This window comes from Canis aureus, chromosome 1 (genome assembly GCF_053574225.1).
Source record: "Canis aureus isolate CA01 chromosome 1, VMU_Caureus_v.1.0, whole genome shotgun sequence".
Classification (NCBI taxonomy): Eukaryota; Metazoa; Chordata; class Mammalia; order Carnivora; family Canidae; genus Canis; species Canis aureus.
The window spans coordinates 34,473,030-34,498,633 of record NC_135611.1 but is presented as its reverse complement, the minus strand read 5'-3'; the positions used below and the strand labels follow the sequence as shown (position 1 = coordinate 34,498,633).

Here is a 25,604-nt window from a genome sequence, read left to right as displayed (position 1 = left end):
TCTAGCTGTGTTTCTATGAATAAATAAATAAAATCTTTAAAAAAATAAAATAAAATATGTTTCTCAAGGGCACACTTTTAAACAATACAGGATTCACTAGCATTTTTTTTTTAATTTTTATTTATCTACGATAGTCACAGAGAGAGAGAGAGAGAGAGAGGCAGAGACACAGGCAGAGGGAGAAGCAGGCTCCATGCACCAGGAGCCCGACGTGGGATTCAATCCCAGGTCTCCAGGATCGCGCCCTGGGCCAAAGGCAGGCGTCAAACCGCTGCGCCACCCAGGGAATCCCTCACTAGCATTTTTAACCTGAAATAGCACACATGTTTTCTGATTTTCTTTCTGACTAGGATTACTAACATTAATAATATGCTCAGAAGGTAGTATGGTCTTACTTTTGAAAAAATGACAAGATCCTCCTAATAACAAAGAAAGCAAAATTACACCTGTTAAATTTGATTAGATTGCAAATCTAATTTTTTGTGTCTATATGAATAACAAAATCAGAGTAGTTTATATATTCTGCCCTGAGAGCTAAAAGACTTCCAACCTATTTTTTTAAAAAAAAGCCTAATGAACTGTATGTTTTTCCTGAACAAAACAGGAAGGTGTGATTTTTAGCACTACATTTTTATATCTTATATATCTCTGCTTCTCACAAATGAGAGCTTTAAATGTAAATTCACCAAAACTCCCTAGTTCAAAATGATCTCAAATATAATTACAACAAAAATAAAGGTCACTGTAAAGTAAAGCCAGATACCCATACTGGACAATTATTAAAGACACTTTTTTTTTTTTTTTTTAGTTTCACTGGAATCGATCACTCTGATATAAATACCCTAATAATGGCTTAAGATCCTAATGCCAGAAAATTTTAAGATATGATGGGAATATTGGAAAAGAAAGAAAGAGTAATGGAAAACAGAACCAAGTAGGCAAATCTGCATATAATTTTGATTTATATGAGAAAATGATTTAATTGAGATTAAATTAAATGATTTAATGAGAAAAAAAGAATATAAACTGACAGGAAGTCAGAGGCATGTAAAGGAACAATCTGAAGAATATGAAAAAATGCATGTGAAAGGTACCTTATAAAAGTTAAATGCAAACCACCTAATTCCTAAATCATTAGTTATCTCATTTTGTGACACAATTTCATCCTATAACACACTTTCTTTGAAGGGTTTTCTTATTCCCTTAATAGCAAACATGATTATAAAAAAATATTTTCCATCTACTTTACAAAATTCTTAAAACTAAAAAACCTTTGGAAAACATCAGACAACTCAGGAGATCTTTAGGGCTTTAGAAAACCATACATACTTGTTTAGACACAAACACGCACACAAACCGATACTTGTCAATGCATCTCCAAAACAGAATTATCCATTTTTTAAGGGTGAGGAAGCCATAGATCCCAATGTATATTACTCTTTCAAGACATTCAAAAACGAAGGGAATAACAAATGAAAACAGTTGCCTAAGAAAACAAAAGGGTTGAAGGGAGGTGGGAAATTTTTGTTTGTTTTGAAAAGAAAAGATGTGAATATGTTTGTGAGCTAACTTGGGAAGGCATAAAGCAAGATAAAAGTTTAAGATAGTAAGTGATGATGAAGATAGCTGTGGAAAAGACTGACAAGGGGAAAAAGAATAGCTGAAAGAATTTTAAGATAATAATCACCTTTTTTCCATTTTGAACAAAAGTAGATATTTTTAAAAAGAATAGAAGTATATATTTTAATAGTGATAAGATTAGTTTGGTCCTTAAAAAATGTATTTCCACAAGAAACACAGTCCTTGAAGCAAGTGTAAATAAACTATTCTAGTTATTGTACACATGTAGAGTGACTACTTTCTTCTTTTGGCACAAATAATTCTTTTAAAGTTTTATGAAATTTCCTCTCTCAAAGAGTTGGTCTCCTGCAAAGATTGGAGGGTTCACCATTAGTTTTTAAAACTTCACATAGCACCTATGCTACACATAAACTTCTCTTAAATAACTGAATATTTATCATATATATTATGTATGGATAGTTATAATATATGTAGAACAGATATTCATAACATCCATGGCTAAATCCTAATTATGCTTCACAAAAATATATAAATTCTTTACTTTCTGCACTCTTTCAATATTTAATTGAGGCCCTACTATTTGGCAGGCACTTGATAGGGGTACAACAAAACTAGGGAGCCAAGAAATTATAAATTAGACTGGATTCTATCCTGTAGGTAGGGAGAATCTTCAAGGCAATTTAATTAGGGCAGTGGTATGATTCCAACTATAATTTAACAGAAACACGACACAGGGAGATGACTTAGGAGCTCAATTAACACACCTGACAGAGATAAGCACCTTGGAGGTAACAGTTATGAAGATGAAGGTGACATTTCACAATTAAATATGGGTTTGAGCAAGAAAGAGAAGGCATCAAGGGTACTTGGCATTCTATTAATATCTCCAGCTTTCTGTTATGTGTATGGATGCTCTTCACCACTGGTGAGCAAAGTGAGGCTGCCATTTCTGGAGCAAAATGGTACAACAGAGAAGAAGCATAAACTACGGATTCAATAAACAAAAAACAGTTCTGCCCCTGAGTTACCAAACTACAACCTTCAGGAAGTCCTTAACCTCCATTCCCTTCAGCATACATTTGTCATTACACAGGTCTTCCTGATTGTAGCTGATGGTGACAAGTCTCTCTCCCCTCCTGGACTGGAAGTCCTTACTCAGCTTTGTGTGCCCAGTCCCAAGTGACATGTTTCACAGCCTGACTTCCCACTCACCTAACTTCATTCCTTACCCTCTTCTGCAGAGACCCTTCATTCTAGCAACAAGAAGTATTTATCCTTTCATAATCATTTTCAATGCATCTGTGGGTTTGCCTTTGGCCCCTCTTCCCCAATACTGCACTTCTCTATCGCCAAATCCATTTTCTGTTCTCCTGCTTTCTGTTCCAATCAGAGGGGACACTCGATGGGTAAAAACCACTCCCATGACTGCCTCAGATTTTACAGCCAGCCATACAATCTGCTTGCAGGAAAATCTCTTCAAATGTTTAGTGAGGAAGCAATACCATTTTGTGAATATTTTGTTCCTCACCTCTGGTAGAAGACACAGTTTTTTTGTTTTGTTTTGTTTTAAAGATTTCATGTATTTATTCATGAGAGACAGAGAGGCAGAAGCATAGGCAGAGGAGAAGCAAGCTCTCTGCAGGAAGCCCAATGCAGGACTTGATCCCAGGACCCCCGGATCATGATCTCAGCTAAAGGCAGACACTCAACCACTGAGCCACCCAGGCGTCCCAGAAGACACAGTTTCAACATTACTTCCTCCATGAAAATGTTTCTGAGTTCTCCTCTGCTATCCCTGGGTACCACCTTTGCAATCCTATTAGAACCACAGATTACAGTGCTTCCTACTTGTCTCATGTTAGGGTCCTCATCAGCAATGTCAAAAACTCCTTGACAGTAAGGACCACGATTTTGCCTGTTCTAACACATATCTGATATATATACAACACAACACTCAAATATTATATTATTATAACACAGCTCTCAGCTTTTAAATGCATCTAAAAGAAGCAATATTAACTCTACGTTCTTTATATGGTATTTAAATACCATAATGTCCTCATTAGTGTTTAACATACTTTAATAATACTAGAGGGAGGGGCAAGGCTCTGATGAAGACGACCTACCTCTTAAATTAGCTAGACTCACCACGCTAAGGGAATCAAAGGCCCAGAAGGGCAGCCTGGAAAGCAGTTTGATTCATTCACTACACATTCGCTGAAAACCTCCTCTGAGGCTACATGATCATGACAAGATCACAAGAAATGGTTGAAAATTCAGGAAGGATGTTCTTCTGAAGTAGTTACTAAAAGGGGCAGACCTCTCTCATACATGTGTGAGAGATATATAAGCAAGCCAGATGGTTAAGTCATGACAGTCCTAATCAAACACCAACAAAACCATCAAGGCTACCAAACTGGAAGCAAAGAAGTCCTATGTCAAATTATCAAAGGCTCCAAGAGAAAAACCACAAACTTTATTTTTTACTGAAACATTAGGATTTCATCAGTGCCATCATAGACATGCTATATAGGGTCAGGAGATTGCTAAAATCAGGTTACCATTTCTAAAGAGAGATGAGATTAGCAGTCCAAGTTATGAGCTAATATTGACCTGTGATGAGCCAGCAAGGAGACAACAGGTACACACAATCTGGTGAGGAGCATTCAGGAAGTGGTGGAGGCCACATTCCACAATGCCCAGTGCACATACTGAGTGCTCCTTCTCTCTAAAATACCTAACACCGAGACAGAAGATCTTTAAAAGTCTTGCTTCCCCCCCCCCCCATACCACCATTATTGAAGCCTACCGAAATCACTAGGACCAGAAAACTCTCATCCTGTGCCTTAAAATTCTGTTCAATAAAGCCAGTAATCTAGCAAAACTCTTATACTCAATAGGGGCCAGTATTAATTACACATATTTATGGCAAAAAAAAAAATAACGGAAGAAAAGAACTGTGGACGTGTTTAAAAGCAGTGATTAATATTCCCATTCTATTTTCTTTGTTTTCAGCTCTGTAATTTCATTCTGATGATACTCTTTAAAGTTCCAACCAGGTAAGGAAATCTTAAAAAAGATCCTTTTGTCTGGAGATTTGGAAAAAGCACGAGCAGTAGCCCATTCCTGTAGCTTTGCCCTAACTAATAATAGTGATTAGAGTAATTTTATAATTAAAGAGAAGGAAAAAAATCTGATTTGTAATTGACTTGGCACAATCTATCACCTGGGCTCTAGTGTGAACACATTTTTGCTTTTCTTTAAACTAGTGGCACCAAGCGTGAAGCAGATTACACTAGAGAAAGACATCTTTTTTGACTCCTAAGAGTTGATGTACTGAAGAAATTTTGTAACTTTGTAAAAACAGTGTATCCTTTCTAAACCACAAGTTTAAGATGCAGGTGATTTAGGAATGACTGTAAACTGGGATCCCTGGGTGGCACAGCGGTTTGGCGCCTGCCTTTGGCCCAGGGCACGATCCTGGAGACCTGGGATCGAATCCCACATCGGGCTCCTGGTGCATGGAGCCTGCTTCTCCCTCTGCCTGTGTCTCTGCCTCTCTCTCTCTCTCTGTGACTATCATAAATAAATAAAAATTAAAAAAAAAAAGGAATGACTGTAAACTAAGACTATGTTATTTTCGCTGAGAGTTTTTTAGTTCTTTTAAAATAGTTAGAAAAGTTTATCTGAACTGGTGAAAGCCTCCACCCGTGTGCTGGCAAAAGACCTTGTTTTCTTTTCAGGTGTTTTACTCTCGTAAAGAAGAGTGGAAGGGAAAGGATGTTTGTAATATTGTGACTTCACGCTCATTGTGGGATGAATGTATTTTCTCATCTAACTTCCATACTTCCCTCCCCTGCTGCCACATCCTCCTCCCCTGCTGCCACACCCTGCAAAATATATTTACTTATTAAATCTGAAATAAGTTTCTCTCTCTCTGGTTCATTTCCATTTTGTTCTTTTCCACATCCTTCACTTATGGAATCCTATGACATCGCAGTCATAGTAAGAATGGTATCAAAAAGCACATATTCTACTTGCTGAAAATAAAATGAAAGCTCCTTAAAGAATGATTTATTTGAAAGTGGAGGAAAATTCTATATCTGCCAAAGTCTAGAGCTCCCCCAGTTCTCTCCTGTCAAACACAGTGGCCTGCCCGATCTCCAGTTCAATATAAAAATTACCTGCTAAACTGAAAGGAAATGCATCCAGAAGAAATTTTTGAAGCAAGACAAAACTATGTGTACCTCAAAAAACTAGAGTGTACCACTATCTCTCTCTCAAGTTGTAGACTGAAGAGAACTTCAAGGTCTTTAGTACAAATTCTTTTTCAACTTTAAGATTCTTTGTTCATGTCCTGATTTTCAATGATGAGGAATTTGAAGGACAGCTGGTTTTATTTCTTGTCAATTAATTACTAGGAGAGTCATTTGGTAGAGTACCAAGTCAATCTTCTTATCTCTTCTCTGAGAAAATTTAGAATAAGTCTGTTATCACTTACAAATGACCACTCTTCAAATACCTGAAGGCCACTCTCTTACTCCAACTGACTTCATGATTCTAAAGTAAATGTGCCATTTCTCCTTTTTTTTTTAATTCAGCAGGATTTTTACTTAAAAAGAAAAAAAATAAGTGTTACACGAAAGCAACCATATTGTGTCTGGCAAGGGGTTTGAGTCTACAGTGGCAGCCCATCCCCAAAGAGGCTTCCCAGAGCACAGCAGAGACAGATGTCCTAAAACATCCCCCAGACCACTTGAGACTCATCACCAAGCAGATCTACTCCTGCTCCTGTTTACAATCTCTCTAAAGGATGCCTGGACAGCGTGACCTGACCAGGAAAGTGTAGGATATTCTACTGACAACCCTTCTCCCTAATGCCTTCTAAATGGGGTCAGTTTCATTAGTGGCCCTATCACACTGCTTCATCACTTGAAATTGTCACAGTGGTGACAAGTCATTGTCTTTCCACATTTATGTGATTGACTTTCTGACCCCAATATAAGATTTCATAGTTACCTACATTGAATTCAGATCATCTCAAAGGTACACAAAGGAAATTACCTGAGAAGATGCTTCAAGGAAATTTTTGTGTACAAATTTCTGGGGTTTGTTTATTCAGTCAAATTGGCTCCTCTAATCTCAGGTGTAGAATAAGAAAAGAGCCTTTTAGCTGATGGCTGCAGACAGTAATTTGAAGCATTTTGATCCTAACTGAAAAACAAACTTTACTACTATATAATTTTCTTAAATAGCCATTATTCTGGCTATTTTTTCACTTGATAAGAACCATTTGCTGGGTTGTAGGACAGTTCCACTTTTTGAGGAACCTCCGTACTCTTTTCTAGACGGCTGCATCAGTATGCATTCCCACCAAAAGTGTGTGACAATTCCTTTTTCTCCACATCCTCACCAAGACTTATTGTTTCTTGGGTCTTTGATGTTAGCTATTCTGACAGATGTGAGGTGATATCTTATTGCAGTTTTGATTTGCATTGCCCTGATGATGATTTATAGCAGTATTATTTACAATAGTTAAATTTTAGAAGCAGCCCAAGTGCCCACTGATAGATGAATGGATAACGAAAATGTAGTATGTATATACATGGTATGGTATGATATAAGGTATGTATATCACAAGATTTAGTATGTAGATCCAGGCAATGGAATATAATTGAGCCATAAAAAGGCATGAGATCTTGCCATCGGTAACCACATGGATGGAGCTACAGAGTATAATGAAATAAGTTAGTGAAATATAAGTGAAACAAGTGAGTCAAAGACAAATACCATATGATTTCATTCCTATGTGGAATTTAAGAAACAAAACAAATGAGCAAGGGGGGAAAAAGAGAGAGAGAGAGAGAGAGAAGCCAAGGAAGACTCTTAACCATTGAGAACAATGGTTACCAGAAAGGAAGTGGGTGAGGGATGGGTAAAATGGGTGATGGGGACTAAGGAGAACTCTTGTTTGTCCTGGTGAGCACTGGATGACATATGGAAGTGCTGAATCACTATATTGTACACATGAAACTAATATAACACCATGTTATACTAGTTAACCACACTGGAATTAGAGAAGAGAATATTTGGCACAACAGGAACCTTGTTTTTGAACTTTGAGACACATGAATATAAAATGGCCAAAAAAGCCTGGAAGACTTGTAAAAAGATGATTTTTCTATGCATTTGAAAGCCTTTTTGATCAAATATATGAAAAATATGCATAGGGTGATATGCCTAACACATAAATATAGATTGCAATGTAATTGATGCTCTAGAATAAGTGCTCATTCTTTGATTATGAGAAAAACAAACAAACAGAAAGTACAGGATTGCTTCTGCCCAATTACCTACCTGCCTTCTAGAACTATGGTGTGCTCTGGGCTAGAAAGTACACAATTCAGGCCAGACTGTACTTTTAAGAACACTTCCCCTTTTAGCTATTGATGCATCATAGATATCAGAACAACACTGAGCTTTGAAATAGTCTGTTGGTATCACCAGTTTTTCAGGAGAGATGGGAGGCTCCTCCTTCAGTGCTCATGACTAAACCTATCTGTGTGGATATAGGCTCCTGGTTGCTTAGGAATTCATTGGCTCTTGGCTGTTTGTTTCCCATTCTACTTGAAGCAGTAACCTTCATTCTGCTTGAGATACCATCATTCATCTTCAGAGTCATGGAGTGTCATGCTACATAAAAAGAGGTTATATTTTGAAACACCTTTAAGAGATTCCTATTAAGTAAAGAAGAGTCAGAGTAACAGTTACATGTGTAACAGAAAATTATAACATTCATGTACTTCAACGGTCTCCCTGGCCATTTTTTAAATGTGGCTTTTAAAAAAATTATCAGGTTTTCTTTTTTTTTTTTTCCAAATTACTAAAGTAATATACCTTCACTGTAACAAGCAAATAATCAGAACTGTATAAACTTCCATTGCCTTTCCCTTTCTCATTCCAACCTATGCTCTTGAGGATGACCCATTTTAAAACCTGATGTGTATCATTCCAAGTTTTACTATGATTTTTATATAATCTTAAACAAGCATATACATGTAAAACACATTCAAGTTTTGTAATACAACCTAGTACAAATCTGATATTGTTCAGCGATTTGTTTTTTGACTTAACATTATCACCGACCTCTTTTAAAGCCAATATAGACAGTTTGACCACATTGTTTTGAATGACTGCATGATATTTCATAGTATTAAAATAATTTATATAGCCATGCCCTTATTGAAGAACAATTAAAGTCTTTGCCACATGTTTGCTTATAGTTATAAGCAACTATAGTTATAGTTAACATACCAGTACATATTTCTCTATATATTATGTTTTTTATTTATGTAAAATAGATAACCTATGTGGGAGTCACGTATCAAAGAAAATACAAATTCTTAATTTTTAAAAAATGTTGTCTACTTATTCTCCTAAGGGACAGAGCCAACAGTGTTATTATGTGCCCTATCCCCAATAACTCTGATAAGACTGGATACAGATATTAGCAATGTTTCTAAATATTCTCAAGCTAGTGGATTAAAAAAATCATGTTTTATTGTATTAATTTGCACCTCTATGGGATTAGTTTAATTATTCAGCTATTATTTTGTTGTAGTTCCTATTGAAAGTTATATTCATCACTTGTCAAGAGACAATGACATTTTGTACATTCCTTTTTTAAATCCTGAAGGGCACAAATCTCTGTACTACTTGCTTTATAAATTCCCCATGAAACTATAATTGTTAACTTATCTACTAGAAGACCAAACCTTGCAATTCTATTACTTTAATTAAACAAAGATGTTATCCAAATTAAATTACAGGATTCTAATTTTTAATCATCTCAGCTAAGTGTCAGTCTTAACAATAAAAAGCGGTTTTGCCAAACCTCTACCTGAGCTATCTCAGCCAAATTACCAAAGTCTTAACAACCAAGGGAGCAACCAAAATCTATAGATTATCACTAAAGGGTAACATGGTAAGAGAGTGGCAAAGGGGTGCCTTTGGGGGACAGGAAGGCTTATCTGAAGTGGTAATAATTAAGATCAGAGTGTCAAAAAAGAACCAGGTGTGAGCAGTTAGGAAGAAAAGGGGGTGAGGGAGGCATGGTCAAGAAAGAGATGGGGATCTCTGGGTGGCGCAGCAGTTTAGCGCCTGTCTTTGGCCCAGGGCGCGATCCTGGAGACCCGGGATCGAATCCCACATCGGGCTCCCGGTGCATGGAGCCTGCTCCTCCCTCTGCCTGTGTCTCTGCCTCTCTCTCTCTCTCTCTCTCTCTCTGTGACTATCATAAATAAATAAAAATTAAAAAAAAAAAAGAAAGAGATGGACCAACATATCTAGAAAATTGTAAGGTGGGAGAGAACAGCAGGATATAGTAGGGTAGACTGTACAGATTGAAAACGAAGTGGATTTTGGGATAGGAGGTAGGAATCAAGAGTCTTATTTGCACCTGTGAAGTTTGAGGCCATTATATATCCAACTATAGATATGGATAAGCAATCCCAGAGGTGACTCCAGGGTCAAGGAAGAGGACAGGGCTGACAATACAGATTTAGGAGACATTGGCATCAGGATGCCATTAAAAGCCACTGGATTCCTTAAGGTCACATAGGGGTCATCGAGGGGTCACTCATGAAAATGTCAGAGAGTGCAAACATTGAGATACCACATCATAGTTAAGCATCAAATGTTCTCAAGAATAGTTATTCAAAATTACACTATGACTTAAAGATAAAACTTTGAAAAGCAGATATATATAAAGTTTTGATATGCATTATTTTAGGGAATCTCATACTGAGTTGTAAGGCAAAAATTTTATATTAAAATACCAATAATAATCCCCGAAGTATTTTTTGTGAGTTTAGACACTCATGGCTGAAGTAGTGGCATTCTGAGTGAGTCATTGCTTACAGGTATATAGATACATAGCATTCTGGGCTCATTAGTAAACACAGATTACCATCAGTCACAAAGCCTTACATGATGCACATAAAGTATTTGGTAATGAAAGAAATTCTTTAAAAAGATTTCTTGTATGAGACAGTAACTTAAAAACAGACGTAAGGACTTTGATTTCCATGACCTTGAGAATGAGTGCCCTCCTTAAATTCTGCAACCCAGGGGCTTCCCTGGCCCCACCCTAGTCCTAGCCAGTGCTGACTTCTTTTAATTAGTCTGAGAACATGTGTTTCATTTCATTGATTCAAGTGATTAAAATAATGATGTGGGTATTTCAATTAAAATGTTGACATCAAAAATAAAAAGTCTCAATTTAAACTCTGAAGAAGCCTCCAAAATCGACAAAGGCCATGACCTAACAAAAATGAAAGTAAATAGACCTCGACTAATTTTAATATCATAATTTATTATACATCATGTAATTGGTTCTTGGAGAGTCATTTTTGAAAGTTGAGAAAAAGTCTAATACTGGAACCTAGTTAATCCGATGTATATTTATTTTCAGTTCTCTTTACTTGTTTCTTTCCTCTTTTGGCAATGAAAGTAAAGAGTGGCTTTATCATGAAACTGAAACAAATACACAAAAGACTTCAAAGATCAGTTTTGTTTTGAAGCCATTAAACAAGTGCCAGGAATTTTCGAAGTTAGTAGCTGAAACTTTTAAAATACTTGATGGCTTGGAAAATCATACTTATATATTAAATACAAGTTGAATTTCTCAATCCATGAATAAATAGTTTTAGCAGATAATCTATTTTCATGATTCATTAAATTCAGGATTTTTAACATACAGATATATCATATATATGGAATGTATAAAATCTTGATTAAACCCCAAGTAATAAATACATAAGACTACCTGGGTAACAATTTATTCTAAAAACAAATATAGTAAACGGAAAGAAACAGCAATTTAAAAAAGCAGGAAAACAAAATGGACTTCCATGAAATGCAATTTGCTCAGGAACAAAATCAGATAATCATGGAGAAACACTTCACTTTTAAATATCACTGACATTCTTCAGGTTCTGATAGGCTCATTCACATAATTAACTGTTTATAGAAAATTTAGCTTGCAACAATAGCTAAAAGGATCTTGTTTCAAAGTTCAGAAAAAAATTCTAATTACAAATATTTGATATTTTTACTCTAAAAATACAACTAAAATGAAATTTTTCATATCATTTTAAGCCAACTAAATAAACTTCATGGTCTAAATACTTAATTTCAAATTCTTGTCGTATGCTGCAACATGGTAAGAAAATCAGGATAAATACAAACAGCAAAGTCTATACTTTCCATAAGTAACTACATGAAAACTTGAAAAGTGAAAGAACTGAATACTGTATATTTATTCAATAGTAGAATAGCTAGCACATTTTTAATGTCAGACATGTAGCTATCTCATCATTCCATATGGTTGGATAAATAAATAAAGCTAATAGAAATGCAGCAAAGATTAAAGAAATAGACTCGTCAGAAAACAGAACAATGATCAAAATAATAGTATTCACATGAAAGTCAGAGAGGCCATGGACAGTAAAAGTCTGTAAGGATAGAAGCAGAAAAAAGACAAGAAATAAAGTTGACTTAAGTAAGTAGCACAGTTGTACTGAAGGCAATGCTATCACTATTAAATTCAGGATTTGAAAGAGAAAAAGTCTTACTTACCTGAAAGTGGAACATACACAATACATAAAGCAAATAAGAACAAAAGAGAATGTGGCTTCCATTTCCAATGACAGTTCCACATTTGATCTGAGTGAAACATCCTGCAACAGAAGAAAGCAACCATCAGGACACTCAGTATTCACTAAAGTGTTAGGACAATAATAGTCAAAGTGTAGGTTTTCAGCAGAGATTGGAAAACAGAAATCGTTTTCAACCTTGCTTCCAAATAAAGGAGGAACTTTAGAGATGATAAACCAAATCACCTCTTTTAGCTAATTAGGCAAAAGAAAAAAAGAAATTCACGCATGTCATTTGCACTTGCTGGCACCTTCCTTATCAGAGTCTAGGTATAATAGGTGATTTCCCAATGAAGACGGGGAAAAATTCAGATAATTCAAGTTCATTTATTAAAAAATAAAGCAATTTCAGCTTCAACCTTCAGCATCACGAGTCATATGCCCATCTAGATGGCAAGAGGATTTTATATCAATCTCTTCTAGAATCTTCCAAAAATTTAGACTTAAAGGAAATGTTTTCATTTTATAACATCTGCTGCTTTACCAATGGAAACAGTTAAGATAAATTTTCCAATCATGCGCTTTCCCCTAAGAAAAAGCAACGAAGCACTAATATGCAAAAAAGAATAATTTCCTTATAAATAACAATAGCTTTCAATGTTTTTAAATGCCTAGTAAACACCAAGCATTATAGAAACTAGTATATGGCATTACGTGGAGGGTTGCTGCTTTGAAAATTCTCAAATAATTATCCATACAATGGTCTGATCTTTAAACTTAAAATTGTACCTAATGATATTTTAGATAGGAACATCCACATTATCTTGGCTTCAAACAGTGGTAATGATACCTCGCATTGGCTTAACCTCATCAAAACAGGTAAGCCTGTGAATGGGGCAGCAAGTATAAAGGTCAATCATCAGAAGGTCCATACAGGGACCCGTAAGCATGAGAGCCATCAGGCAGGAAGATGGTAAGAAATCTCCAGATCCTAAAAATCTCCAACTATGGGAGTTACCATAGTTCCAGGTGATAACTGAGAGTCTTTTTATTTCTAAAAAGAGAAACAACTAATAAGATACTGTAGGATCAGAGTAATACCTTTTTTACCTGAAGGTTGCTTACCTGGAGTAAAATATGTAACACTAAACACAAAACTAGAAAAGTAGGAAAGGGAATACTCAGACAAGCAAAAATAGTCATCAAATGATTCCTGCACTTGCCTCAAGCCTTCATTTCCAATCTATCCTTTACTGTCAGAGACCACCTAAGCAGCAGAGACCAAGCTCTAGAGTCGACAAGAGAGTCACTGCTATTTGTGAGCTATGCCACCCTTGGGTAATTTCCTTGACTACCCTGCACCTCCTATTTTTCACCTGCAAAATAGAAATGGCAATTGAACCTAATCCATAGAGTTGCTGGATGATTAAATCAGATCACATCTTTTAAGAAAGTGCCTGACACTCAGCAATTGCTCAACAAATATTAGATGTTATTGGGGCACCTGGGTAGCTCAGATGGTTGAGCATCTGCCTTCAACTCAGCTCAGGTCACGATCCTAGGGTCCTGGGATGGAGCCCAGCATCAGGCTCCCTATGCAGCGGGGAGTCTGCTTCTCCTTCTCCGTCTCCCTTTTGCCCTGCTCTATTTTTTTCTCTCTCTCAAATGAATAAATAAAATCCTTAAAAAAAATATTAGCCGTTATTATTGCTACTACCATTCCAGTATAATTGTGGTTATTCTGTCCACAATAAAATCAAAAGAAAAGGTTTAAACAAGAACAGACAATAGGATGTCATAAACCAACACCCATCAGTTGAGTTTGGGACTACTTCTGTATCACCTTGGAACAGAAACGGGAAAGGATGATTCATGTCTGCCATGAATGCAGAAATTTTGAGTACTGTCTGACATGCATGCCATGTTTTTATATTCGCTCAACTAGAAGTTCTAGCATCACACAGCTCCTAATGGAAATTCTAAACTGGCAAAGCTTAAGACCTGAAGAGTATTTTTCTGAATGGAAGGTAGGTCTTAAAACACATTTATCCAAAATAATTGAAATTTAAAGCAATGTTACTACTTATGAGAAGCAACATGCCACTGTACATCATAATAATATATAATAATGATGGATGTGAGCTCTGGAATAGCAAAATTACAACCTGGTGCCTCTATTTATTGTGTGACTTCACAGGCAAGTACTTTAAACTCTGGACTATTTCCTCTTCTGTAAATAGGATACCATCCATCAAAAAGATAGAGATAATACTACATGGCACTTAGTAAAAGCTTTAAAAGGGTAGATGATAGACTGCTGTTACATGGAAAGTTCACTCATTTGGAAGGATGGATCCATTTCCCACTGATGTTGGATGAATGAGGTGTTTCCCATTCATGCCATGGATGAATGAGTATGCTCCTAAACTGAGGCCCAGGAAACCGAGGGGCAGACCAATCAAACTTAGCTGCCTGCTATACCACACACAGTCAGGAGTGTCATCAGCCTGAGAGAACTCCCAGTTTCCTAACCTTTGCGGCATATGACAATTTTCCTTTATCAGTATGGGAATAATGGTCTCCTCTTAGACTTATGTACTCTCTAAACAATCCTCAAGGAATCATGTTTGTTAGCTTTGGCAACATTCAATACTATTTATTTCATCATGCAACTTCGTTTTGCTACAACAGGTTCTGACATTTAGGGATTCCATAATCAATCCTGAAGCTGTTTTACAAAATCTGCCTGTAATTCTTTCAGACAAGAGCTGCAAACGATGATCTGGGGCTTCATGTGTTCTGGTTCTCAAGACTCCATCACTTTGTATTGAAAAGGAACCCAGGATAGGACAAGTACTTAGAACCAAACTTAAACCACATGGCAAGTCAACTTTCATCCAGTTTACTGTTTACTGAAGAACAGAAACAAATAAAGTAAGAATAGAACAGAGGAAGGAAAGCACTGTGTGTCTTCTCAGGGGATCACTTAGCAAAGACACATCCTTGAGATTCAAACAACTTTCTCACAAGAACGGAAAATCCTGAACAGGGTTACTAAGGTTCTAAATGGGAACTACAAAAAACATAATCCTGTATTACTTGAATTGTAGCCTCAAAGTTCTAAAGAGAGAAAGAACTTTTTTTTTTTAAAGTAAAAGAGAGCCATCCATGGACTTCTACCACCTGAAAAGAATCTAAAAATTATGCAACAAAACCTATCACTTCACAGGCAAAAACAATACATTAAACCACTTGCCAACTGGGTCACCTGGCTTCCTAGTCACTTGTTCTTTTTGAGAACCAAGCTACCTCTACTGCAAACCTGCTCCCCTTTTCAAACTGCATAGGTGATAAAATACAACATGCTTAAGTCCTATTTCAGGAGCTTTAGAACTTAACCCTTCCACAGGAATTGTTTTAACCTCAATGCTCCCCTTGTAAATGTGATTTAAACCAGATATTATCGGGACTCCTTTGGCTCAGGGCGTGATCGTAGAATCCTGGAATGGAGTCTCACATTGGGCTTCCTTCATGGAGCCTGCTTCTCCCTCTGCCTATGTCTCTGCCTCTCTCATAAATAAATAAAATATTAAAAAAAATAAAATAAAAATAAATAAACCAAACATATCACTGAAATAGTCTGTAATCTAGACAACCTACCTACTATCTTGCACCTCTTTACTCCTGCTGGATCCCTTAAAAGTCAAATTTAAAGAGAACTTAGTGAAGAAACTTTGAAATCAGTTGAGTAATTGACATGGCACTAATTCTATTATTAACCACAGTGGTCAGAATTACTTCATTCCTCATATCCCAAACGTATTCATTTTTGTTTTTTTCAAAGATTTTATTTATTCATTCATGAGAGACAGAGAGAGAGAGAGAGAGAGAGAGAGGCAGAGTCACAGGCAGAGGGAGAAGCAGGCTCCATGCAGGAAGCCCGATGTGGGACTTGATCCTGGGACTCCAGGATCATGCCACAGGCCAAAGGCAGGTGCTAAACTGCTGAGCCACCCAGGGATTTCCCCCCCCCCAAACATATATTTATGTTAAAATTGTCACCAAGGGGCATGAGGAGTGGCAGCGAGAGTACCATAATTCTTCTAGAGTGAAAAGAATGTAATTTGGTTTATTCAAGTCTGTGCTCACAATTGTATTTCTTCTTCTGGTTAAAGATCATGTTCCTGAGCTCAAGCAATGAATAAGAGAAAGTGCTATTCTATTACTCAATTCAAGTTATTTTATTAAGTTGTGTTCACCCCCACTTCGAAAAGGTAAAAAGGTTTATTCTTCAAATCTGTACACATCTTGACCCTTATTTGAGCAGAAATAGCCACTGTTCCATGACTGGTACCACAGGTGAAATTAAAAGGCAACCCTGAGAAACACACCTGAGTACATGTAAAACTGGGAATGTCTGAAAAAGAATACTGTCTCAGTATTCTGGTTGTGGTATTGTACCACAGTTTGCAAAATGTTATCCCCGAGAGAAACTGAGTAAAGGGCATGGGATCTCTACCATTTCTTCCGACTGCACATAAATCAACAAACATCTCAATAAAATTTTCAACTAAAAAAGTAAAGCCTGAAGCCATGATGTATATAATTTACTTAATGTGAGTCAGGAAAAATACTGTGTGCATCTACTGAGAGTAGTGGGTGGAGGGAAGAAGGATGGAAAATAAAACAAATGGGGTAAACCTTTACATTAAGTGATTCTGTGTAAAGTATAAACAGGTGTTCTTTGTATCATTCTTGAAACTTTTCTGTAGGTTTAAAGTTATTTATAAATAAATTTCCACACACCCATCCAATTTACACTGAGGTGTATCAATGTTTATATCATGATACTCCCATCACTATTATTGTTTCCTCATCACCAGTTTTACAGAAGTACCATCTCATTTGGATTTCCTTTATTTGGGTTGGCATGTTCATCATTTTTGTAGTTTCTATTATAATAGAAATATTTTTCTTACTAATTTGTGATTTCTTTTTACCAATGCTAAGCCCTTGTCATATTTGCTACCAATGTTTTAAACACAGTAATTCTGAAGTTTTCCTCAAGGCATTCTAAATAATTCCATCCTGAGTAATGCTTTAAGGGAAAGCATGAGGATACTCAGGTAACCATGCTTAAGTTTTATTGGCGTTTTTAGTTACCACTGCAAAGTCCTTTTGATGTCTTCACGCCAGCCACCCAGTATGCATCGCAATGCCATCCAATGTAGATAGTGTAATAATGGCATCCAAACAGAAAGGAAATGGAAGGATACGGTTTTTTTTTTTTTTTTTGCCTCAGCATGCCACACACATTGAACAAAGTCTTCTTCTATTTAGTCTAAAGTCTAAATTGTCTCTAGAAAGTTTTAATCATCCCATCAGAAATGTAAACTCCATAAGAGATGGGCAGTTAGAAAACGGTCAAGTTTAAGGAAGTGGTTGTCAGTTTATTTTTAATGTATAAACTGATTCTCTTTCAAATCATTATTTCCAGAAATCAGAGTGACGTGTCCAGTTAGGCAGTAAAACTACAAGCTTCTAATATTTCCCATAAGCCAAGAGACAATAGCCTCTTTCACCATTCATATTGGAAAAGCACAATGTCATGTAATTTATATAAGCCATAAATGGAACGAACGGGAGCTCCATGAAGCTTGAGACCAGCTAACAGGAGCCTTGCTAAATCTATTAAATATGTAGTCACTATAACTCCAAGTATATTTATAAAATCTGTAATTTCATAACTTGAGTGTCACAACATAGTAATACTTTCACCGCAAAGAACAGGCAGAAAATATCTTAGTTTGTATGCCTGAACCCATTAAGATTTAAATTTAAAAGATAACAGAGTTTGTGTTCCACATTGTAACATTTTTCAGTAAGATACTATGAATATTTACTTTGGAAAGATTAGTATTATTTCCATTTATTCTAACACACTAATATCTTAAAAGAATCAGATCATCTTAAGCCATTCCATGTGAATCATAAACAGCAAAATGGTAAAAGAAACAGCTATAATCTGGCAAGAAATGGAAAAACTTTCAGTCCAAAAAGCTCAATAAACTCAAATCAGGATACTAAACTTTATGTTTTATGTGATTAAATATTCGTATCTTTATATGACAGAAGTTTTAATCATATGCAATTCAAATGAGCTACATAAATTAATTACATAATGAGGAAATCTGTACATTACCTGCTGTTCAGGTCCACATATTTTATTTTAAAAATTGGTATGCACACTTGTTTTCATTTCCCATAAGATCTAAATTACCTAGGAAAGCTGAAAGGAAGCTAGGCGAATATCTGCTGTTAAAAACCTTACTATACTTTCAGGAAAAACTGATGTTTAAAACAAATTCACATTCATTCAAAATGTGCCGCCTGCATATGAGAACAAGTCTTATGTGGGGCTGTTGGCTGTATCCCAAGGTAAATTAGTTCAGGTTATACCTTGCTGATTCCAACGGGCATAAATGAAACCTTAAAACTCACAGGTGTGGAATTACTTCACATGCAATTCTAGCAAAAATAAGTAGTTCTTTTCTAATTATACTGCTCACTACCAGGAACAGAAGGGCAGAGTGCTAGGCTTGCAGTGGGCACTACTCTTCCTGTTTTAAAACTGTGTGCTGGGTGGGGAGAAGAGGAGACACTGGGAGGAAGGGAAAGACAGGGCCTGAGGCGCAAGTCTTCCCAGGTATGAAGCTGAAAGAGGAGATTTTAATGAAAATACTTAAGGATCCAGTAGCTGGGGGAGGGAGGGGCAATAAGAATTTCTAGAAACACTTGTATTCTTGTGGAAGGGAGCAAAATGTCTGTCAGGGTATCTGCGCAAGAGTAAAGAAAACACCAGAGCGAACGTTACATATTACAAGAAAATTAACTTCTGCATTGGCCGCAAAAACAGGCCCTTTTTAGAACAATCCTTCTCTTTGCATTCTGGATGTGCTCAGTGGCCCTTTCTCAGGGTAGCCCTGAGGAATCTCACCGCTTCCATGGTCACTCCATTAAATCAGAACCTTTGGGACTTCTCTGACCATTCCTACCCCCACGTCCCCCACCTCTAATTCAAGGCAAGTCGCTTCCCAGGCCCCATCCCGTAAAATGACAGAGTCCTTCATTACTCATTAATCTACAAAATACAACCAAGAAACTTCTCTGCGCGCTTCTTTCTTTCTTTCTTTCTTTCTTTCTTTCTTTCTTTTTTTCTCTTCTTAAACCATTCAAATAACTCAAAGATGCAAGAATAACTTCTACAGTCGGGGGTGACAATGTGTAAAGTCAACATTTTCTCGGGATACCAGTACCTTCCAAGCCCCCCGGTGCTGATCCAGGATCGCTCTTTCTTGGCAGGGCGAGGCCCCTGGATGGAGGAGCCGTGCCTGTTAGCCCTTGTTTGATTTGACTCGAAAACACGTTTTCCCCATTCTTGAATCCCTGCCCTTTTTTTTTTTTTTTTTTAATGCTTTCCACCGCCCAAATGTGAGGTTTACCTCTCCCTGGAAAAAAAAAAAAAAAAAAGCCAGCCGCACACACATGCCACAGCTCCGCCTGGCAGGACCTGCTCGCTCCTCCGCGCCTCGGGGTCAAACTGAAGACAAACCGGTTTATTCTGTCGATGCAGTCCTTACAAAATCATTTAGTGGAGGGAGGTGGGGGCGCGGGGGGTGGATGCAGGTAAAGGTGTGAAGGAGTTCTCAGCCGCAAGGTGAGACTTACATGCTGGCATCACTGCGCTGAGGTCGCCGGGGCCGCGCAGTCGGGTCCGCGGCCTCCCGGCTCCGCTGCTCGCGTCCCCCCGGACCCGGCGCCCGGGCGCCGCCGGCCCGCCCGCCCCTCCTTCACGCGCCTCCCGGCGGGTCCCCCGCGGGTCCCCGGCTGGGGCGGCGCAAGGTGGAAGGCCCCGCGGCCGGGTTCGAGCGCCGATCCCCGCGGCCCGGGCCGGGCGGGGCGGCAGGTTCCTCCTCGCAGGCAAGTCGGAGAAAAGTTAGGGCGACAGGGCGAGGGCGAGGGCGACCGCGGGGCGCCGGGGCGCTCGAGCGCTCTGGGCCGGGCGGGGGTGGAGGGCTCTGACCCCGCGACTCGCGGGCGGCGCACGTGGTCGCGCTCCGTGGCCTCGCCCCCCGCCCCCTCCCCCTCCCCCGCCCCCTTCCCCGCCCCCGCCCCCAGGCCGCGGGCTCCCGCCGCGCCCTGGGCCCGGGCCGGGGGCTCAGGTGGCTGCCCCGGCGGCGCGCGGCGTCTGGCCCGGCCCGGCCCGGCCCGGCGCTCCGCCGCCCCCCGCCCCCGCCCCCGCCCCCCGAGCGCGGCCGCCCCACCCAGGATCGCCCGGCCCGGGGCCGAAAGAAGTGTGACCGCGGGGCGGGGGAGGCGCGCCCCACGACGGGCAGCCGGCGGGCGCGGCGGGGGCAGCCCCGAGGTCGGCGGGAAGGGAGCCGGGGGCGCGGGGGCGCGGGGGCGCGGGGGGCGCGGGGGGCGCGGGGGGCACCTCCTCCCTCCTCCCTCCTCCCCCCTCCTCCTCCCCCGGCCCGCCGCCGCCTCGCCGCGCTGGGCTTCTCGGGTCCTGTCCCGTCCCTTCCCTTCCCTGCTCTCTTCCCTTTCTGTCCTCTCTGCCCCTCTCTCCTCTCTCCGCTCTTTCTTCCTTCTTTTGTTCTGCTTCCTAAAAATTGGAGCGAAGGGGGCTCCGTCTGCTCCCCGGCGTCCTCGGCCCTCGGTCGCCGCGCCTGGGGGGAGCTGGTGCTCTGCGGCCGCACCTTCCCCACGCGGAGCGCCAGGGCCGGGCCGGGACGCGCCGCGCCCCCCGCAGATGCACCTGCCACCTGCTCCCCCTCATCCGCCGACACCCATAGTTCCATAAATCGATATTCACCCTTTTGCCTTGGAGTTCCGTCGTCTTCACTAAATGCCTCTAAATGCCGGCACGGAGTGCTGATCCTTAAAAACCTTTGCCATTGCCTCTAGTTTGAGCTGTTCACGTCCCATCCAGAAAGAAGTATTGGAAGGGGAGGTGGGTCCTGCGATATGAGAGGAAGCAGACTCGGGGGTGGGGGCGGGTGCTGCCCGGGGGTGCAGAGGGATTCAGTGAAAGCAAAACTTGGTAGGACTAGTGACAAACTTGGTTGACAGTTTTGATTGAGACCGTCCTACCAGAGCCCTATTACTTCACTGGGACTGAGAGCTAGGACTAGATAAGTTGCGCTTTCTTTTAAAATCGGCACCATTAAAAAAAAAAAAAAAATGGGGGGGATATTACCAGGGGGCTGGGAAAATGTTCATATAACATTTCATTCAGCAGAATTGATTTGCAAATACAAATTCCATTACTCATTGGGGAAAGTCCACTGCCTGGACTCCAGGGCTCCTACAAAGTAGCTAACTGGCGAAAAAAACTGGACACACCTCCTTGGTGATGAGAAGAGAAAAAAAAAAAAAAAGTACTCACACTTGGAAAGTAGCTCCCTTCCCCCTCGTGAACTGACGGAGTTAATCCGTGAAATGCTGGAGGCAAATGTTCTGGTGATAGAGCTGTGCTCCCCACCCAGAGCCAGAGCAGCCCAGCTTAAACTGTGAGCATGCATATGCATACATGCACAGGCCACAGAAGTGCCAAAGAACTTATATAACATCGATTGGCTACTGATAGAAAACTGTTGGGGTGGAAAAGAAGTAGAGCAGGACTTGAGGATAGACAGCTACTGGCAGAAAGGAAGCTGGCACACTGCCACCAGATTCAGAGGCTTGAAAATCCAGGGTGTGTTCTTCTTGTGACTCTTATCAGTGTTTATTTTGATGAATAAACAGTTTAATTAATGGAGACATTGAATTTAGCACCTAAGGGAAACTGAAGATCCTCTGTCCCATGCTCTCTTAACAGAACGGGAAATGAAACCCAGAGATGTGAGGTCGGCAGTAACTAGCTAGAAGTGGCCAGGGGCTAGGATCCAGGCCTTCCAATTCAAATCCGTCTCTAGGACACCAGAACATCCTAGGAAAATTTAAGTTCCACTCATAGAATTTTCTTTAGAGCAACAATATTTATTATTTCTCAGTTTAGGAATGTGAGTACAGTTTAGCCCAGTGTCTCACAAGACTGGCTGAGGCTACAGTCTCACCTGAAGATCTGACCGAGGAGCACGCTGCTTCCAAGCTCATACATGTAGCTGTTCACTCAGAATTTTAAAGCTAGGAAACGTAGGGCAAACAATGAAATATGAATAACTGCACTGGAGTTCTTTAGAGAAACAGGACGAACAGGATGTATATGTACATATAAAGAGTGATTCAGAAATTAGCCCATGTGATTATGAAGGTACAAGTCCAAAATCTGCAGAGTAGGCCAGCAGGCTAGAGACCCAGGGAGGGGAGAGTTACAGGCTAGGCCTAAGGTAGTCTGTTGGCAGAATTTCCTCTTGTTTGCGGGAGGTGAGTCTTTGTTCTTATTTATGGTCATGAACTCATTTGGAACAACAGGGAGCCTCTAGTGAAAATTAGGCATGAAACGAGGACTAACAGCCCCCCCAAATGAGGCAGCTCTAAGTAAAACTGAGGATTGGATGATACTGGTGCATGTGGTCGGTGCTGCCTGGAGCATCCCAGGAACTCATAGGCCCCCTGGGGTGACCACATCTTTGCTCCGGCCTGGAAGACACCCAACATCTAGCTTTCCCAGTATTTTAAAATCTGTCCCCAGTACATGTCTTATTAGAAAGTGAATTAGGACAAAGTGGTGAAATAAAGGTTTATCTCTCTAGTTTGTAAACAGAAAAAAAAAAAAAAAGAGGCCTATTAAGGCCTTCCACTAATTGGATGAGGCCCACCTACATTATGGAGCAGAATGTGCTTTACTCTATGTCCACTGATCTAAATGTTACCCTCGACTAAAAATCATCATCACAGAAACATCCATGATAATGTTTGGCCAAATATCTGGATGCTGCGGACCAGCCAAATCAAACATTACTATGATGTTTCAGTTCATCATAGTAACTGAAACAAATGTATATATGTCTAGATGATAGGAATAGTATATTTACATGTGCTGTTATATGCTGAAATGTTCATAAATGGATATATTGTTATTTCTATATGATTAAATAAATCATAGGTAAAATATTTCCTGAGACAGGGCCTTTCATTGATCAGTACTTAGTAAAATATGTGTACTTCTGTCCTCGAACTGAGGATTTGTTCTTTTTCTTTGAAAGAGCATGTTAGGGAAAGGGAGTATGAACAGGAAAGGACATGACCTTTTAATGCAACAACTCGAATTCAAAATGTGTTCCTGTAATTTACCAGCACTATGAACTCTGGCAGTTTTCTATCTAAACTATAAACGTGATTTGTAATAATGCTTATAATACCTAACTCATGGAGTCAGTAGGCAGATTCAATGAGCTGAAGAGACAGAGCAAGCACCCAGAATATTTCCTGGAATTTGGTAATATCGGTTGCCTCCGCCTGTCTCATACATCATCCTAAAACTGAAAGTGCCAGGACCACATTCCTTTGCACACAGGAATCCTCTGACAACATTCCAGACAAAATGAATATTGAACATCTGTTTGAATCTTTAGCATTGATGAACACTCAACTATGAGAAACTTCCTCTTTCTGTTGATTGAATCAAACATTCATGCCATCAACTTCCATTCACAACAAGGACATTCTATCTTCCACAAAAAGCCTTTCAAATCTCTGAAGGCAGCTAGCATCTCCCTCTACTCAGCTTTTCCTTATTCAGTGTCCCCAGCCATGGTCATTTTAATCATTCAGTGCCTGGCTCCTCACTACACATATGATTCACCCTTTCCTATCAAAACGGGAGTCAACATCAGCCCTCTTGACGATGTACTCAAAGTGGATTCCACATCTCACTCCTGATTACACTGAGATCTTTACCTTTCCTGAACTGGATATTACTCTTGAGTAAATAAAAGCTAATAGTGACCTTTTAAGCAGCCACAGAAGATATTTATAGTAAGAATAGGAATACCTATTATCATCTTGATCATCTACTACATGGCAGAGAATATATAAATTTTACGCCACAAAGCCGTTCAAGATACGTATCTTAATTCATAAATAATTCAATCCAATTTCTGTTTTCATCTCTCATTCTGCCTTAATCATTTCGATTCCTCCCCTTCTCACCAGGCTAGTTGCTTTCTTCAAGGAGGGTAGAAAAACATGGTCCTTGATTTGTCTGATGTCAGCAGACATCAACCTCTCGGTCCCTCCCTGATCATCAGTCCACACAGGTTTTCAGTCTTGTCAGTGAGGTCCCACCAGGGTTGTGACTCTCTCTTGACTTCCCGATGGCCATCACTGTCTATCCGCTTTGTCTCTCCAAGCGGCTCTTCCCATTCTAGGCCCTTGGTCCCTCTCTTGGAATCATAGGTAGAGGAGAGGCAGCATTCAGGAAACCACTCAGCTCTCTGCTCTAATACACCCATGATCTATCGTACTTCCGTTTTTAACCAGAGAAGGGGGATAGCTTCTCTCTCTCTGCTATGTCTCAACATTTCAACTGTACCTCCACTCCTCTCAGTTCTCTTGGTGTGATACTTAGGGTATGAAAAACAAATCCAGACATCCTACATGCTTTCTCTTTTTTCTCTGCCCCATTATTTCCAGAAGCTGTGAGCATCCATCAGCTAGAAGCTTGAACAGGGAGAAGGAGAAGGGGACATAAGTAAAGGGAAAAAGGAAAACAAAAAGTTAATCTCACAAAAATAGCATGCCTCCACAAATTCAAGTGTTTTGCAAATGATTATTATTCCTCTTTAAAGATAGGAAATTAAAGTTCAAAGTGGTTAAGCAATTTACCCAAGATCACAGCACGTAAGGAAAAGCTGACCCCACGCCAATCTGAGTGACTTCCAGTGTTGTCCTTTTCCTATGACCTCTCCTCATCTTTTCACATGAGCTATTACCAGGTCAGACAACCCATCCTGTCCCAAAGCAATAATCTGAATCCGTGTCAGGGAGCCTAGTACATTTTATTTTGTTGCATTCAATCCAGCAGATCAGTTTGCAGAAATCAGTGGTTCCTTTATTAATCTTGTTAACAATATTTTCCAAGTTTTTGTTACATGAAAATTTAATGATTCTATTTCCTATATTTGAGTCATAAATGACCATACTGACCCCAGCAACGCCCTGTGGGATTCCATGAGGAGCCTGCTACCTAATGCTGATTTACTAATAATCGATGTTGGAAGACACACATTTCCAACCAGTTATTATTTGTCTTACCTTACTCTTATACAATATATTTTCCCCAGCTGGGGCCCCCAGATGATCACAAGATACTGTATACATCAGGAAATTCATATAGCTTTTATAGTCTCCTGATCTACTTAC

The 25,604-nt window shown here is 39.5% G+C and overlaps 1 protein-coding gene across 6 annotated transcripts in view; it reads right to left on the bottom strand.

The window, feature by feature from the left end:
- Positions 1-21,282, bottom strand: part of ADGRG6 (adhesion G protein-coupled receptor G6) — a 138,033-nt gene extending 116,751 nt beyond the window's left edge. For 4 of the 6 annotated variants that reach the window (XM_077895290.1, XM_077895315.1, XM_077895318.1 and 1 more), the window contains exons 1-2: positions 19,965-20,262; positions 12,220-12,320 (exon numbers count right to left, since the gene is read on the bottom strand). In XM_077895290.1, the coding sequence (XP_077751416.1) occupies positions 12,220-12,320; positions 19,965-19,966 (103 nt within the window). In that variant the 5' untranslated portion in view covers positions 19,967-20,262. Of the gene's footprint in view, positions 1-12,219; positions 12,321-19,552; positions 19,889-19,964; positions 20,263-21,111 lie in introns of those variants that run through there. The other 2 variants (XM_077895299.1, XM_077895307.1) reach the window with 2 other exon arrangements.
- Between the last annotated feature and the right edge of the window lie 4,322 nt (positions 21,283-25,604).